General features: G+C 36.8%; 1 protein-coding gene across 4 annotated transcripts in view; it reads left to right on the top strand.

Annotated features, from left to right (window-relative positions):
* DENND4A (DENN domain containing 4A) overlaps nucleotides 1-13454 on the top strand; it is a 49191-nt gene that overhangs the window by 16718 nt on the left and 19019 nt on the right. For all 4 annotated transcript variants that reach the window (XM_048317851.1, XM_048317850.1, XM_048317852.1 and 1 more), the window contains exons 6-14: nucleotides 386-555; nucleotides 1233-1471; nucleotides 3343-3409; nucleotides 6522-6580; nucleotides 7227-7371; nucleotides 7919-8094; nucleotides 8570-8670; nucleotides 10181-10399; nucleotides 10646-10791. In XM_048317851.1, coding sequence (XP_048173808.1) covers nucleotides 386-555; nucleotides 1233-1471; nucleotides 3343-3409; nucleotides 6522-6580; nucleotides 7227-7371; nucleotides 7919-8094; nucleotides 8570-8670; nucleotides 10181-10399; nucleotides 10646-10791 — 1322 coding nt within the window. The remainder of the gene's footprint in view (nucleotides 1-385; nucleotides 556-1232; nucleotides 1472-3342; nucleotides 3410-6521; nucleotides 6581-7226; nucleotides 7372-7918; nucleotides 8095-8569; nucleotides 8671-10180; nucleotides 10400-10645; nucleotides 10792-13454) is intronic.

Below are 13454 nucleotides of genomic sequence, written 5' to 3'. Positions count from 1 at the left end.
GTCTTATTTCTCAATTATTCACATTACCTTTTTTAAACTAGATTTTCAATCTTTGCTCATACTCGTGATGAGTGTGGACTGTTATAATAACAGTTGAGGTGCACACAGCCTGAAAAGAGGAAAAGATAATCAGTTATGAATAGTTTCTAGAATGGAAAGTAAAATTTCAGTGTAATGCTTTAGTCAGGTGATTTCCCCTTGGGCCATGGGAGCATCTACCGCTTCCAGCTATTCCTGTGCCTGATTATTTACACCTTCACTGATCTTCTGAAGTTACTGTGTGCTCATATATGAATTTTCTGGCAATTATTTTATGGAATGAGCTATTACAAACCTGTTTCTGCTGGCTCTTCTATAACTGCCTCTTTGCACATTCTATTTATAGGTTTAATATGCAGATATCCCGAAGAAGATTATGAATCATTCCCATTACCAGAATCTGTGCCTCTTTTTTGTCTCCCTATGGGTGCAACAATTGAATGTTGGCCATCTAACAGTAAATACCCTCTCCCAGTTTTTTCTACATTTGTACTAACTGGAGCTTCTGCAGAAAAGGTATTTTGAAACCTTAAAAAAACATTTTTCATTTAACTGAAAAAATTCAGTTGTTTATTTCTTCAGGATGATGATAATGAATGTTTTCATAGATAAGCTTGAATCTGTTCTCTTGGGCTTGATTCCAAGACTGCTTTGAAGAGTGACTTGCAGTAGTTTCAGTGCTGGACTGCTGATCATAAATCTGTGCTCCTTTGCTTTCTTGTTAGCCTGTAAAACTGGAGAGTTGTAAAATTGCACGGCATATACATGCAAGTAATGCTATTTTTATTGCAAGCATGGAAACGACCTTGCATGTACATACTTGTTCTAAAAAGTAAATTGGATGTCAGGGGATATGGCTTTGAGTTGTGTATAAAGGATTCCTAAAATAGCTCTAAAGGCAATTGGAGGAGCAATTGACTGGAGTTGTACTCTTTATAATCATTATTTTTCTCTCAAATAGATAATTTTGTAAATTACTTTTTCTCATATGACATTGAGTGTTTTAAATAAATAATAGTCTGGATTTTCACAGCCATAAGAATATTCTGGAATGGAATGCTTCAAAAGATGATGCATTAATGTATCTTTTCAAACAGTAACACAGACTTGATTTTCTGTGTGTTTGGGGTTTCTTAGATTGCTTTGAAGATCAAGGAAAAGTTATTGACTTCAAATCCATGATGTGTTTGCAGGTATATGGTGCTGCTATTCAGTTTTATGAACTGTATCCTGAAGAGAACCTCACAGAGAAACAAAAATCTCAGCTGGGATTAGCAGCTGCTGTCGAGGGAAAAGACACGTGCAGAACAGTGCAGACAAATAAATGCATCTGTCTGCTCTCTCACTGGCCTTTCTTTGATGCTTTCAAGAAATTTCTTACCTTTCTGTATCGTTACTCCATTTCTGGGCCACATGTCCTTCCCATTGAGAAGTAAGTAATTTCCAAAATTCATAACAGTAATTTCAGTTGGTAAGAGGGGGTTTTTGTTCTAAGCGTCCTGTAATATCCTTTTTACTTGGGTCATCAAACATTAAATATAATGGCTGCACTTTGCTCCTCTGGTAAACATATCTTTACCTACTTCCTGAAAAAGTCTAGATTTTTATTTGTGATTTAAGTGCCTGCAAAGGTCTCTGAAAGCTGTTTTAATTAGCTTTGCGCCCTTTAGCCATAGTGATTAGAAAGAGCAAGATTATAAATCCTTTCTTAATCTTGGACACATCAGGTTAGGAGAATTAAATGTGTAGATTTGCATTTTTTCAAACGCCTATTTGCAGTGTAAGGAGAGATGATAAAGCAGATTGAATATTTTGCACTAGTAATTATCTTCTATTTGTGATAAATAAACTTAATTTCTTTCTCACATAAAGCACTTCACATTATAAAATGCAGAGGAAATCCTTACACCAAGAAATGGTCGATAGCTGTAATTGATATGTAATGCCACGTAACATTTCTTGGATCATGTAATGTTTTAATGCAACAGATTTCAGATACACCATTTACTTCTATTACACATCAGTGTTTTTTCTGCTTCAACTTAAATACTAACTTGTAGGAGACTTCGACTTTGTGGATTAAGTATTTTTTGTGATTGTTTATCCCCTTGATTATTCCACTTCCCATCACTGTACTTATTTGAAGATTCTGACTGTGTAAACTTCCAATGATGAAAACTTTTTTTTTTTTTTTAAAGCTTAGGGGTTTGGTGTTTCGGGAATGAATAAAATAAGTTGATATGAGAAATGCTTTATCAACATGGATTTTATGGATTTATTCTAATTTCTCTGGTTTGTAAACTGGTCAGTTTACTGTGGATAACTTAAATATGGGATTCTAATGTAGTATCCAGCCTACTTTCTTTGGCTATTTTAATGATGATGAAAGTTGTGTGTGCCATACATGTACCTGAACATTTTCAGTCAGCCCAGCTGCTGCAAACAGCCAGCTTCCCTTGTTGTGTGACGTGTTCCATGTTTTGGCCGCTGTCTTCATACACCAGTAATAAAGAAAAACCCAAATAGATGCTTATTTGTGGTTTGTCTTAATTTCTTCAAAATGCAGTTGCCTGTGTCATAATACTGGTAACATTTGTAGAAATCCTGATAAAATATGTGCTGTAGGAAGGAGTTTAGGATGGAATACCTGTTTCTCATGAGTTTTTACTGACCCCATGTTGCTTCTTTTAATGTGACAGTGGCTATTGTGTAAAACTGCACTTTTAGAACTTGTGTAAGTTTAATCAATTCATAAAACTGAGAACTTTGTCAAATTATAAAAACATTTTTCTGTATTCGTAGTATGTGGAGAAACTTTAATGTTTTTCATCAGCAATTTTATATAACATTTTGTATTTAGAACTGAAGAAAATGGATAAGCTTAAGGATTCTCCTTGATACTCAGCCATGAATATTTTTTTGCAAATAACCAGTTCTAGTCTCTGAGGTTTAGTGCTATTTCAAGCTCTCTCAGAAGCAGGATTTTAAAATGGGACTGTGATACTCAAACATCAATGTTTCTACTTTACAAATGAAAAAAAACCTCTTTGTAACAATCTCACAAACCAAGTTTGTATTCTGAAAGAGAATCTGCCCTCCCATTTTCTTGTGACCAGTAGAAAAATAGGTTTTCAAGGTCAGAATACCCCAGTAGGATTCAGGTGCTGGGATTTTTTGCTCTGTTTTCTGAATAAGTATGTGCTATTTTAATATCATAATTGCTCTTACTGTAAAAAATTTTGTCTTGAGGTAAAGTAGTTTAAGCGTGCTTTCTACTAAATCAGAATTTTTCTTTTCCTCTAGACACATTTCCCATTTCATGCATAAAGTACCTTTTCCATCCCCTCAGAGGCCAAGAATTCTAGTTCAGGTAGGTGTAATTTTCTCCAATAACTGTGTCTAAGGTGAAGATAAAGCAAGTTAATAAATGGAAAATGTAATTTTTGTGCTCAAACTATTTTTGTTCAGGATTTCTTTTTCCTAAATTCATGTATGTGATGTGAGAAATCTGTAAAAATTCTATTTCCAGTTTAGTTAGTGACCTTAGTGAGTTATTACACGAAGCTGTTTAGTGAGCTTTGAACTTAATTTTTTTTCAGAGTATATGGAAATTAATGAAAAACTACTCCAAGTCAGCATGTGGTCTGACTTTTGCACTGTTTGCTTTTGAACTGTTTTCTTCTTGCTACTGTATGAAGGCTGAGTGTAAAATAAATAAATAAAACTAAAACCAGATGTGAAATGTATAACTGTGATTGCCCCTCTTCCCAAAGGGCTCTGTGCTCTCCTCTCCATGATGGACAGCTCTCAGTGAGAACTGCAAGAGCCACACTGAGTAACAGCCCCTTTAACAAACATGGGCCTTGCTCTGTCCTCCCTGCAGGACTGTGTGGGAGTGAAATAATTACAAGAATTGCTGCCTGTTCTTTGAAATTTCAGTGTGTCACTGTTGGTAGGAGAGAAAAAATCCTTGTCATGAAGACTTCTGAAGTGTTATTAAATCTTTTTCTTTTCTCCTAAAGAGGCAAAATAGTTAGAGACATGTTAAAATTTTTATTGCAGAGAAAAGAGAGCTCTCTTGCAGTCATAGTATTCTACGAATCGTGGTTTTGATTAAATACTTAAAAAATGATGTTCTTCTCTGTTATTACTTGTATAACATAAAATATGGAGAGCCCTGTGCAGTTCTGAGCCTTAATTGTGTAGCCCATATGGTAGCGAAGTCTTTCAGAGCAAATACAATCCTGGATTATGTCTTTATAGCATGTACTGAATATTGAAGATACTCTTTAGTGTATTCTAAAGGAGTGATATTTATTAAAGTTACTGGAAAGGGATTAGAGAACAGTTATACTGAAACTATATCTGGCACTTTTGTCCCTTTTCTTATGATTTTAAACTTCAATTCAAAACCCAGCATTTTTACATCTTGTTTTAGGCTTTTTGTATTCAAATTCAATAAAATATTTGTGCTAGGATACTCTAAGCACCTATTTAGAGAGATTGTAATTGAGTTCAGAGAAAATAGTTTAATGCTTTTAGTCTGAAATGTTAGGGAATTTTGTTGAAGTATGTATGGTTTATATCCTGGAACAAAGTCTGAAGATCTAGATGTAAGTGATGTGAAAATTATGTCTGTTATACCTTATCTTCAAAATGTTTTCTGCATTAAATTAATACAACTTTAGGAGCTGATAGTACAGATGGAGAAAACACTGCTTTTACAGTAGGCAGTGGTAATTGCGGTCTGTGAAAAAATTCTTCCTTCCAGCTGCTTCCAGGGACTTAAGTTGTGTTTGAAACTGCACTGAATAAAATCACAGGTGATTGTACCAAAGACTTTTCCCCAAAATTAGTGGCGGAAATGCATATGTTGAAAATGGCAAGCTTTTAGGATTCCATTTCTCTCTGAAGCCTGTTAATGGAAAATGTGTTAGTCTTTTGCTAAGCAATTAAACTTTTAAGTTTCAAAGACATTATAGCCATTAGTAAAACACTCCAGAATGTTCCTGTTTGCCAGCTTCCAGCTGCCGTAGTTGAGAGGTTCCTTCTGACCTGAGATCTGCTGGACTCTGTTCTGTGTCCTACATCCCCTTACTGCACAGAGGTTGCTGTGCTAATGTATCACAACCTGCAAACTTCAAGAGCACGTGGAGTAATGTTTCTCCCTCTGGGGACTGGGGGTAATTACTGCCCCTTCTGCCTGAGGGAGATGTGCTCCTTGAAGAGATGCTTAATTGTGTTTATGTGCTTTTGCTGAAGCACAAGTCAGAGGACATCAGGCTGATGCTTCCTTTCAGAGGGTAGTTTATGAAGGTTTGCCTCAGGCTGAAAAAATGAGTCCTGTGAATTCTTCCACTGAACAAGCTAATGGTGCTGGTGGTCCCAAGGTGACTTACTTGACAAATCCAGCATGTGGTGTGGCCATCCTCATTTGTCAGGGAAGTGGGATGTGAAACGTGCAGGGAAACAGCATTACAGACACTCCTTAATTCCCTGGGTTTGGTGGGTCTCCAGACACAGCATTAGGTGACTTTGTGCTTCTAAGTCATCAGTCTTGTCTTCTGGCTTCTATTACCTGGTCACCTGCAGTGGGTCTAAGGTCAAACATACTCAAAACTGACCTGTTACTAAAAATGGTCCAAACTTGCAGGTTAGTTATACAAGTTGCTGTGACTGAGTTACTACTGCTTTTATACAGTAGTATAAAACAGAAAATGCAGGCAGGATTAAGCCAGCTCATATCTTGTTACCGTGGATTTACTATGGCTGAAAACATCAGCTGAGCTTTGATAAACTGATTGTGCATTGCTATTCTTGTACTGACAAGAGTCTTCCTATTTGTGCTGAATATGTGAATGATTTGCTCGATGCCATGTCACTGTAAGAAAGAAATGTGATTTAATAGGATCTTCTCCTTGCATCTTCAACTAATGCAAATTTTAAAGATTCTATCAGAGCTGAGCAGTTTCTACCAACCAAGAGCTTAACTCTCATATGTCTTCTGAAGAAAATATAGCTTTACATTATGACCTGCCATCTCTCCCCTTCATGATTTTTTATCCCTCTCTTTATCCCTAAATCCAGAAAGAATTCCCCCCCAGTCCCTGAAAGCTGTATATGAACTATGGGTCCTCACAGCCCTTTAACTACAGAAGGCTTCATTTTTCAGCAGTTAATATATTCAAATTTTTGCAGCATTAACTGGTTTAAAGTCCTCTTTATGAATTTGCAGTATATTCAGTTCTGGCCAAGAAAGGAAGATCATGCTTTGCCCAGTTTTTACTAAAAGATACTGATGCGTATCATTGCACAGCACTTCTTACAGTGCTATACTACTGGGGTATACAAGATTCAGCCTAATTTGAGTTGTTTTTAAGTATTCTTTGTTATAGTTGTAATTTCTAATAAATTAGTGTAATTTCTAATACATACTTCTAAAGTTCAGAATAAGAATAAAGTATTTTAAAATCTTTTCCCAGCTGTCTCCACACGATAACCTGATTCTTAGCCAGCCTGTGTCATCACCCCTCCCACTGAGGCAAGTAACAGTATCTCGTTCATTGTGAGATGTATTTTGATTTATGTTGTGGAAAAGATTTGGTATTTTGAGTTGCAATTGTGTAGTTAACTTACTTTGTCTGGTGCCTTTGGAAGCTGGTGGATCTGAAGTTTATTTATGTGATTAGACCTGCACGCTGACAAGCATACACATTTAATTAACAGTGTATTTGGGGGGTTTTTTTTAATAATTTTAGTGGGTCTTGAGGAGGAATATAGACTGTTAGATCCCCTTTCTATGAGCTGATACCTCCCAGGGCTCCCAGGATAGTTCAGTTTTTTGTTTTGGAAGGGAGTTGAAGGAGTTCTGTCACTGTCTTAACTTCCATGTCTCTGTGCAGGAGGCTGATGAAAAGAACGTATGTTGTCTCCCTGTAAATTGCTTCTCACAAAGAAAAATTGTCATGCCTGTGTCCTGAAAATAGTCTAGACTGAGTCAAGTCTCAAGGAATCAGGGTTACTCTTGGGAAGTAACCATTCCTCACTGGCCAGTCAAGTGTGTCAAGTATTCTACCAAGTAATCTTCTCTAAAAGAAAGATTTGCAGATTTCCATTTATTTTATTATTGAACATTTCTTTTTTTATTGTCCCTTGTAACTCACCGGTGTGTTTATGTCCTGTAACAGTGGTGGCAAGTTTTCTACACTACTTCAGAATTTAGGACCTGAAAATGCAGTAACTCTGCTGGTGTTTGCTGTGACGGAACATAAAATCCTCATCCACTCATTGCGACCTTCTGTCCTCACGAGTGTGACAGAGGCATTGGTCTCTGTAAGTACCAGCTTTTAGTCATACACCTGTAAAAGGAATAAAAGAATGCATCTCAGATCTAAAATTAATAGTAGTACTGTTAGGCTTAAAGGCTACTTAAAAATAAGAATTAAAGATCACTAGAGAGAAAAATTACTGTTGCTGATGATATCCTGTGAAGACCGAAGAGAGTAACAGTTGCTTGTTTTTGGTGTGTAAATATTGTAAATACGTTTTTGATTATCACAGCGCACTAAAGAGTTCCTGATTTTCCCAACTAGCACTGCATCTGTTCCTGTGGAATTTTAAATGCATGATTTTCCCTGCCTGTCACCACTAAGCACTGTTTGCTGCCTCTGCTATGTTGAGTCTGTGATTCTGAAGAGCTTTTTCCTGTGGAATTTTAGAGAAATTAGTGCAGTTTTTAATTAATAATCTACATCTAGATTTTCAGTAATAACTATCTGCCATGTTAAATAATTTTGGAGTTAGTGAAGTGTGGTTTGTTCTTGCATAGACTGTGTTGCACATGTTTAACCTGTGTTTTTGTCTCTGCATGTTTTCCAAGATGATATTTCCCTTCCATTGGCCTTGCCCATATATTCCTCTCTGTCCCTTGGCACTGGCAGATGTGTTGAGTGCCCCGTGCCCATTCATAGTGGGAATTGATTCCAGATACTTTGATCTCTATGACCCCCCACCTGATGTCAGCTGTGTTGACCTGGATACCAACACAATTTCTCAGTAAGTATTTATCAACAATTTTTCTTCCCTGTTAATTTTTTTTGCTTCCTATTTTCAGAGGCAAAACCTGGCTTTTTGGCAAAACTTGGAGGGGTATTTCTTTTAATTTTTCTTTTATTTTCTTTTCCTTCTGTCCATGCCAGTTTAAGTAATTAGAGCTCAAAACATGGCATGAGTGGTGGTTGCTAGTGCAATGACAGGTGTTTAATACCATTAATCTATCTCTGGTGAGTTGTAACTGGATTGATTTCAGTGCTGATGAGTGTGGCAGTATAATCATCAGCCTGAAATATAGGGCATTGGTTGGATGGCTCTGATCAGATCTCCACACAGTAAATCAAATTTGACTTTGTTAGTTGGTTTGCAATCCTTTTCAGTCCAGTTTTAATGGAGTGAAACCTCTTTCTCTGGTGGGAGGGAACATCCTCTGAACACATTTGAGTGCATGCTTATACTTATTTTTTTCCCTTTCCAGAACTGGAGACAAGAAAGCTATTGCATGGAAGATCTTACCAAAGAAACCTTGTAAAAATCTGATGAACACTTTAAATACTTTGTATCAGCAACTGGCAGAATGTGAGTGGGAAAGAACATAGTAAGATTTACACCAGGCACAGTGTGCCACAAAAACAGATAAATGTAGCTAATTAAATGTGTTCCAAAGTTACCAGTTCCACTAAACATTTATTTTTACAGAATGGGAAAATCTGTGCTGTAAGTCTGGAGATTAGAGAAACTATGTGGGGACTTTTGGGACAGAGGAGCCAGGACCTAATAAAGACCTTTTTTTTTTCATCTTCAAAGTCTGCTCAAAGTTTGCTGATGTCTTGGCAATTGAAATTGAAATAACTTCAACACTTAAGCTAATAGTACCTCATTTAAAAATTTAAGATGGAAATAACAAGTGTTTTGCAAACATTAGGGGTTTAAATGTAAGGCACAATTACTGAACATCTCTAAGTAAAAACTGGTGGTTGATAGAATCCTCAAATATTGCTAAGCAAGGTATACTGCACCTTGATGTGAGAAGCAGAAAAATGGATAAGGGGTGGTTTTAGTGAAATTCATTATAACAAAGCACTTCTTTTTTAAAGGCTTTTTACACATTCCTGGCTATTGAGGTCACAAGAATCTGTGTCCTGATTAGAATGTACAGAAACAGAAGTTTATTGGGATGTGGTGCACAAAGAAGCGTATAGCTGATGAAAATTATCTGATGCTTCAGAATTTTGATATATTTTACTGTGAGGGCTTTTTTAGAAGAAACTCTAAACCTTATATTCTATATGTAAAAATAGAGTGGTAGTGATCTTAAATCTTATTTATTAACCTACTTACAGAGTAGGTTGTTTAAAAATGATATCGAGGTAAAGTTGACTGTAATTATATTATGTGGAAAGACAGTGATGAAACCATCCTTTCACTTTCCTGAGACATTATTAGAATGTATCCAAACTCTGGGTCTAGCAGTGAAGTCTTAGCTAGAGTTCTGATAGCTTTAAAATGTTGATGTAAGTGCATAATTAAAGAATACAGGTTTTGCTAGATCTTAAAAAAAACCCACCAGCTTTTTGTCTGTAGCAGCATTTTGCAGTGCTGTGTTTTAATGGCTCCACTTTGCCTCTAAGTGGTGTTTTTCTGTGTATGTAGGTACTTAATGTGCATTGTCCACTTTTTGAGAGCACTTTGAAATGAAAGGCACAATCAAAAAAAATACATCCCATCTATGTGTTTGTCCTGAAAGTATGCTTCTTTAGTCAGCTCTTGTCTGAATTTTCACATGGTTTTACAAAAACTTTCTTTGAGGGCTTTTTAAAGCTCTGTTCACACTGGTTCTCTGTTGCTGTAGTAACATGTGCTGACAAGACCAGTACATCTTTCTTTTGGTGTTATCCCCAGATACATGAGGTACAGAAGGTCAAGCTGAGTCCATTGTCACATGTCATGATTGAATCTCTGTATATTTTAATCTATTCCAAATGTAATGGAGTTCAGTAATCACTGAATCTAGGAAGATAAACAAAGTATTTTTGACCAATATTGAGGGGGAAAAAAGTAAAACCGTATAATGTTGTTTTGTTCACAGTGCAACAGCGACCAAGAGAAGATGCATTCATGGAATTGGCAATGAATGATTATGATTTTAATTCTGGGAAGAAATTGCATCTCTTAGATTTGGAGATCCAGGAAGCATTTCTCTGTTTCATGGCTTCAATCCTAAAAGGTTACAGGTCTTATCTCAGGCCAATAACAGAGGCACCCTCCGAAACAGCCACAGATGCAAGTTCTCTGTTTGAACTACAAGGTGAAAAGTTATAAACTTGTTTTGTTTGTATTAATTTACTATTTTTAATTCTCTTTTATCTACAGAATAAAAACATTTGCGTGTTAGTGTTGCAAATTATGGGGGAAATATAAATGCAGACAAATTTGCACAGTAGTGGCAAAGATTGCAGAGAGCTTTTTGCACATAAGTAGAACCTACACTGAGTTCTGGTGAGGGCTTTTCCGTTCTAGGCATTCTGACAGTGCTGCTGATTGCACTTTGCAGGGTTCCTCAAAAGCAGAGACCGTTCCCATCAGAAGTTCTACACCCTGATGACCAAAACTCAGATGTTCATTCGCTTCATTGAGGAATGTTCTTTTGTCAGTGACAAGGATGCCAGCCTTGCCTTCTTTGATGACTGTGTGGATAAAGTAAGCAAGTCTTGGTGTGCATACGGTGTTGAACTTCTGGTGTTGTCCACCTTATCTGATAATGTACTACCAGAATGTATTTGAAATGCAAGTTTGTTTTTCCTTTTATTTTCCTATTTTCTCATCATCATAGCCTTCCATTTTCCTTTTTTGTGGGGCTTCATTCCATTTTTTGCTTCAGATTTCTGAATGTAAGTAAAACATCGGGAGAACAAATTAGAGGTCCTAATTTTCACATGTGTGTAAATTTCTGTAATACTGGCCTGTTGTAAGAAGTGCAAGAAGGAGGACTGAACCGAAACCCAGAATCTTTTATCCCTATTTCTATGAATATGATAAGAAATTCCACACCTAGTTGTCACTGGCTACCTGTACCAGTATATTCTGGGACACTGCTGTTTAAGCAGGGTGCAGTTGTCTGGGATTTCCTGGAAAGTAGGTCACCTGCTGTTTGTTCCATGGGAATTAATATTGAAGACCGATAACTGCTGTTTACAGTTCCTATTTGTGGCTCGTTTTCCCGTGGAAGTGCAGATGAGCTAAAAGGAGCTGTTTTGAGAAGAAATCTGAAAACAGTGAAGTTTGAGAGAAATATAAAAGGATGGTATAATGATATTTAATGCTCTTTATAGCTTTTCCTAGTCTCAATATTTTAGTAGTAGCAGTTTTCAAAACTCTGCTTCCCAGTTCTATAGCATGACTTGCAGGTATTCATGTGTTGTAAATCGAGTTAATTACAAACATTTTTGTAATGTTGAGTCAGTCCTACAGCTCTGTTAGAAACCCTTCAATGTGTAGTGCTTGCTTTGCCATGTGCCAGTTGGTGCATAAAACAGGAGCTCTCCTACTCAGAAAGAGACCCCAGTGACTGAACTGCTGAGCAGCACTTGGTTTCCTTTGTGCTGCAGTTTAGTTCTCTGGCTGATGTTAAATAGGATGTTTATTCAGAATGCAATGACTGTGTAAGTGTCAAATTCTATCTGTTGCATTTCATTTTATAGAATGGTTTATGAGGGTGCTGAAGTTGATGCCATAAGCTAAAGTTATCTTGTCTGGGAACTCAGACATCTCTTTAAAAAAGTCATGCTTAGATTGCTGATGTCACTGTGAGACTGCACATAATCTGTGGAGCTGTTGGAGCTTTCACCTTTTCGGAAAGGTTAAGTAGCCACTTACACAGCTGAAACAGAGACTTGTCTGTTCTAGTGCCAGGTATTTTGCTGCTTGATGCCCTGGACAGCTTCTTTCCACTATAAAAAATGCTCATGACAGTTCGGTGAGAATAAATTTTCCAGAATGCACTTACACTTCTCCAACTTCCATTCCCGGCAGGGAGGATTTTATTCAAGCTTATTATTGGGACAGCTGCTTCTGTGCCAGGGATAACTATGGGGAAACTGAGGCACTGGCACTGCTATGTTTTCAGGATTTGCCATGGCTTTAGAATTGCTTGTGAAACTGGATATTCACTGACATGAGGGAGCAGGTTCCCATGTAGGATTTCTTTGAACAATGATATATTTGCCTCATCTTTTCTTTCCTGCTTCTCCTTCCTGATTTCTCTTTATTTCTGATACTGTTCTTACCAGTAACATACAAAGTCAATATATTGAAGTATACCAAGGACTGCTGTACCAACTAGAGCTGTAGCCAAGACCAGATATCAAAACTGAATTGTTCCAATAAAGCCAATATTTATATTTTAATCTTTTATAAGGTGAACCGGTACCTGACAGGATATGTGTGAAAGAGTGATGTCATGAGTTGAAAGGTGCTTTCTTATGGGTAGTTACAGACTACTGGCTTGAGACAAATTTTATGTACTGTGAAATTAGTTATCTATAAAATATCAACTTAGCCCAGCCTTGAATAATTTGTAAGAGTAGTTTAAGCTGTAATCTCTTCTATGTTATTTGGTCCTAGACAGCAGCAGCAGATTGTAATTGATTACCCATTTTGTCAACTGAAAGATAACTTGTGAGACAACTACACTGTTTCATTTTTCCAGGAGTTCAAAAATTACCTCAATTCGACACACATTTAAGCTACTGGCTTTATTATATTTCACTGGTAAAACTTATAGCTGTGGGGTTTTTACATCCTTAGAAGTATTTAAATTGCAAGTAAGGTTTCGTTTACTGCTGCTTCTCAGGAGCCATATGTTCTTGCTACTTGGCTGGTTCAATTTGCTAATGCTTTCCATCTGTCTCATGCAGCAAAATGTGTAATTAAGGACACCTCTTTGTATGTTTATCAAACTTTAAATATTCAAGAATTTTACTGAAACTACTTGATATATTTGCACCTCACTGAAGGGAGAGAACTGTTTTATGCAGTCTTTTTATACATTAACTCTCTGTCGCCAAACTCTTAATGCATGAAAAACATGCATTCTTGGGTTCCACAGGTTGTTATTCCTTTCCTTGAAGTATTCTGCCATTTGGCTGTCATTTGGTTGCCACTTAAACCATTTAAGTAATTTAAATTAGAAAAACAAAGCTGTGCTTGTCCCCCTTTAACTTCAGTAAGATCACACATTTATATTCCATTCTCTTGGAGTGCATGTGTATTTCTGCAGTCTCTGCAAACTATCAAGACATTAAGTGCTGTGTAAGTCACTGCAGTTGTAGATGGTGCTGGTAGTACCTTCTGTATGCACCAGA

The sequence above is a fragment of the Corvus hawaiiensis genome, chromosome 13 (genome assembly GCF_020740725.1).
Source record: "Corvus hawaiiensis isolate bCorHaw1 chromosome 13, bCorHaw1.pri.cur, whole genome shotgun sequence".
NCBI classification, from domain to species: Eukaryota; Metazoa; Chordata; class Aves; order Passeriformes; family Corvidae; genus Corvus; species Corvus hawaiiensis.
Note: the sequence above shows the minus strand (reverse complement) of the source record. Positions and strands in the feature narration are given on the sequence as shown.